This window comes from Silene latifolia, chromosome Y (genome assembly GCF_048544455.1).
Source record: "Silene latifolia isolate original U9 population chromosome Y, ASM4854445v1, whole genome shotgun sequence".
NCBI lineage: Eukaryota > Viridiplantae > Streptophyta > Magnoliopsida > Caryophyllales > Caryophyllaceae > Silene > Silene latifolia.
Window position 1 is genome coordinate 89,469,611 of NC_133538.1, and position 2,332 is coordinate 89,471,942.

General features: G+C 35.6%; 1 protein-coding gene across 1 annotated transcript; it reads right to left on the reverse strand.

Annotated features, from left to right (window-relative positions):
• Positions 1 to 1,172: 1,172 nt before the first annotated feature.
• Positions 1,173 to 2,108, reverse strand: LOC141628500 (uncharacterized). Its single transcript, XM_074441637.1, has 2 exons — positions 1,842 to 2,108; positions 1,173 to 1,709 (listed from the first exon to the last, which is right to left on the reverse strand). Exons 1-2 carry the CDS (start codon positions 2,106 to 2,108, stop codon positions 1,173 to 1,175), a joined length of 804 nt encoding a protein of 267 aa, XP_074297738.1.
• Between the last annotated feature and the right edge of the window lie 224 nt (positions 2,109 to 2,332).

A 2,332-nucleotide genomic window follows, 5' to 3' on the forward strand; every position in this document is an offset into this window, starting at 1 on the left:
GCACTTGTGTTTTCTGCTAAATTAAAAAAGTTCAGGTGCTCCTGGAATAATCATCTAGAATAGTTAAGAAAGATTGAGCACCAGTCCTATCAGGCTGTTTGTATGGTCCCCATAAGTCCATATGAATAATATCAAAACATTTAACATCATGTGAAAGACTTATATTAAAAGGCAAAGAATGATGCTTGGCTAAAACACATGTTTCACAGAACATTTTATTAACATTTTGCATAGTATCAGGATTTACATGTCTCAATTTCTCAACAAAAGAATGGCCAAGCCTAGAATGAAACAGATCTACATTTATTTGCTTAACTGAATGAACTGAAGATACACTAGAGCTATTACAAGAACTTGGATTGATGAAAAATCTAATTTTATATAAATCTCCACATCTTTTACCATGAGCAATAGTAGTTTTACTTGAAAGGTCCTGAAACAAACAAGCATCATTTAAGAAAATGACAGTTAACTTAGATCTGGTTATCGACTTGCCAACAAATAAAAGGTTAGGTTGAAAATTAGGAATAAGCAATACATCAAACAATGTGATATTTGAGGTCAAATAAACTGTCCCAGTATATAAACTGGTTTTAAGGTGCCCTAAGGTAAAGCAACAAATAAGGGATGTGACAGAATCACAATGTCATGTAGTATGGAGATATCTGATGTCATGTGATCAGATGCTCTAGTGTCAATAACCCAATCTTTATGAATGGAAGACCCATGATTAACATGAGATAAAGCAAGAGCTATACCTACAAAGTGGCTATAAGACTAAGAATTTGGATCGTCAGAATGAGAAGAAGAAGCTTTCTCCGATAAAGCTTGAAGAACTTTGTTCATTACTGAGTATACAATGCCTTGGACAAGATCTGGTGAAACTTGAGAAGCATTTGGTCTCTTAGAAGAAGTAGAAGCAGTCTGAGAATCTTGAGGTAACCCCATTGGATGATTGTATCCATAAGAAGTAGGGTAAAAAGGATTGATATTTCCATATTCGCCAGCAAACTGAAGTATACTCAGCATCCTGATTATGACAAACCTCTACATTACTGGCATTATTTTGAAGTACTGGTTTGATAGTTTCAGCAGAACTGCTGGATTTCTTAGCCTGTTTGGCTTTCCAAGCCTTGAACTTGTAACAATGCTCAATTATGTGGCCCTTAATGTCACAAAAAAAGACATATTTGCTGCTGAAAACAGTCTGCAGTCTTATGATTAGACTTCCCACACTGGGCACAAGGTGGATTATCAAACTGTCCAACAATAGCAGGTTGACCAAAACAATCCTTAGAACGTTTGACTTTATTATTATCCTCAGCAGGTTTGTGTCCATTAAACATTTTCTTGGCAGCATAAGCTACATTCTCAAGAACAACAGAACCATTACTGTCATTAATGGATTTCTGCCATTCAATCTTTTGTAAAACCCTATTTATGGGTGGAAGAGGCTCCATAGACAATAAAGACGAATGAACGTGTTCATACCCAGCATGTAAACCCACCAGTAACTGGATCAACTTTGACTGAGTTTCCCTTTCCACCAAATGTTTGACCAGGCTACAGGTGCATTTAGCCATAACCCCACAGATACATTGAGGAACAGGATCCATCTGATCTATATTTTCCCAAAAACCCTTAATTTTACTGTAATAATCCAACAAAGAAGCATTTTCTTGTTTGACATTGGCGAGTTCTTTCTTTAACTAATACAATTCAAGAACATTTAATTGCCCAAAATGCTCAACTAAGTCAGACCACAGATGTTTAGATGATTGAGTATATTGGAAATTATCTTGTAAAGTTTTAATCATAGAATTCTTAATCCAACGTGAAACAAAAATAGCACAACGAATCCAGGCATTATACCTCTTATCCGTTTTCTCAGGAATCGTGCATTCTCCAGAAATAAATCCAATCTTGTTCTTGGAAAGCAGGGCCTGGATGATCTCACGCTGCCACTGCCGAAAATTAGAGCCATCAAAGGATGTTTTTGAAAGCTTTAACCCAGGCTGATCAGTTGGAGACAGGAAAAATGGATCATCAAGCGGAGAAAAAAGAGAATCTGGAGAACTTGATTGAGAATTTGTTTCGGGTTTGGACATACTTGTATTATGATTGATGATTTCTATGAATATGAAAGAAGAAAATTCAAAGATTTAGCAATGAATTTGATTGATGATATGTGCGGAAGCGATTTTAGGATCTATACCACTGATACCATATGAACTATGATCACATCAGATCATGGTGATCAAATAGTAATAATACAGAAGATGATAAGAGAGATGAGAGATGAGAGTGAATGAAAGAAAAGTAATTTGTATAT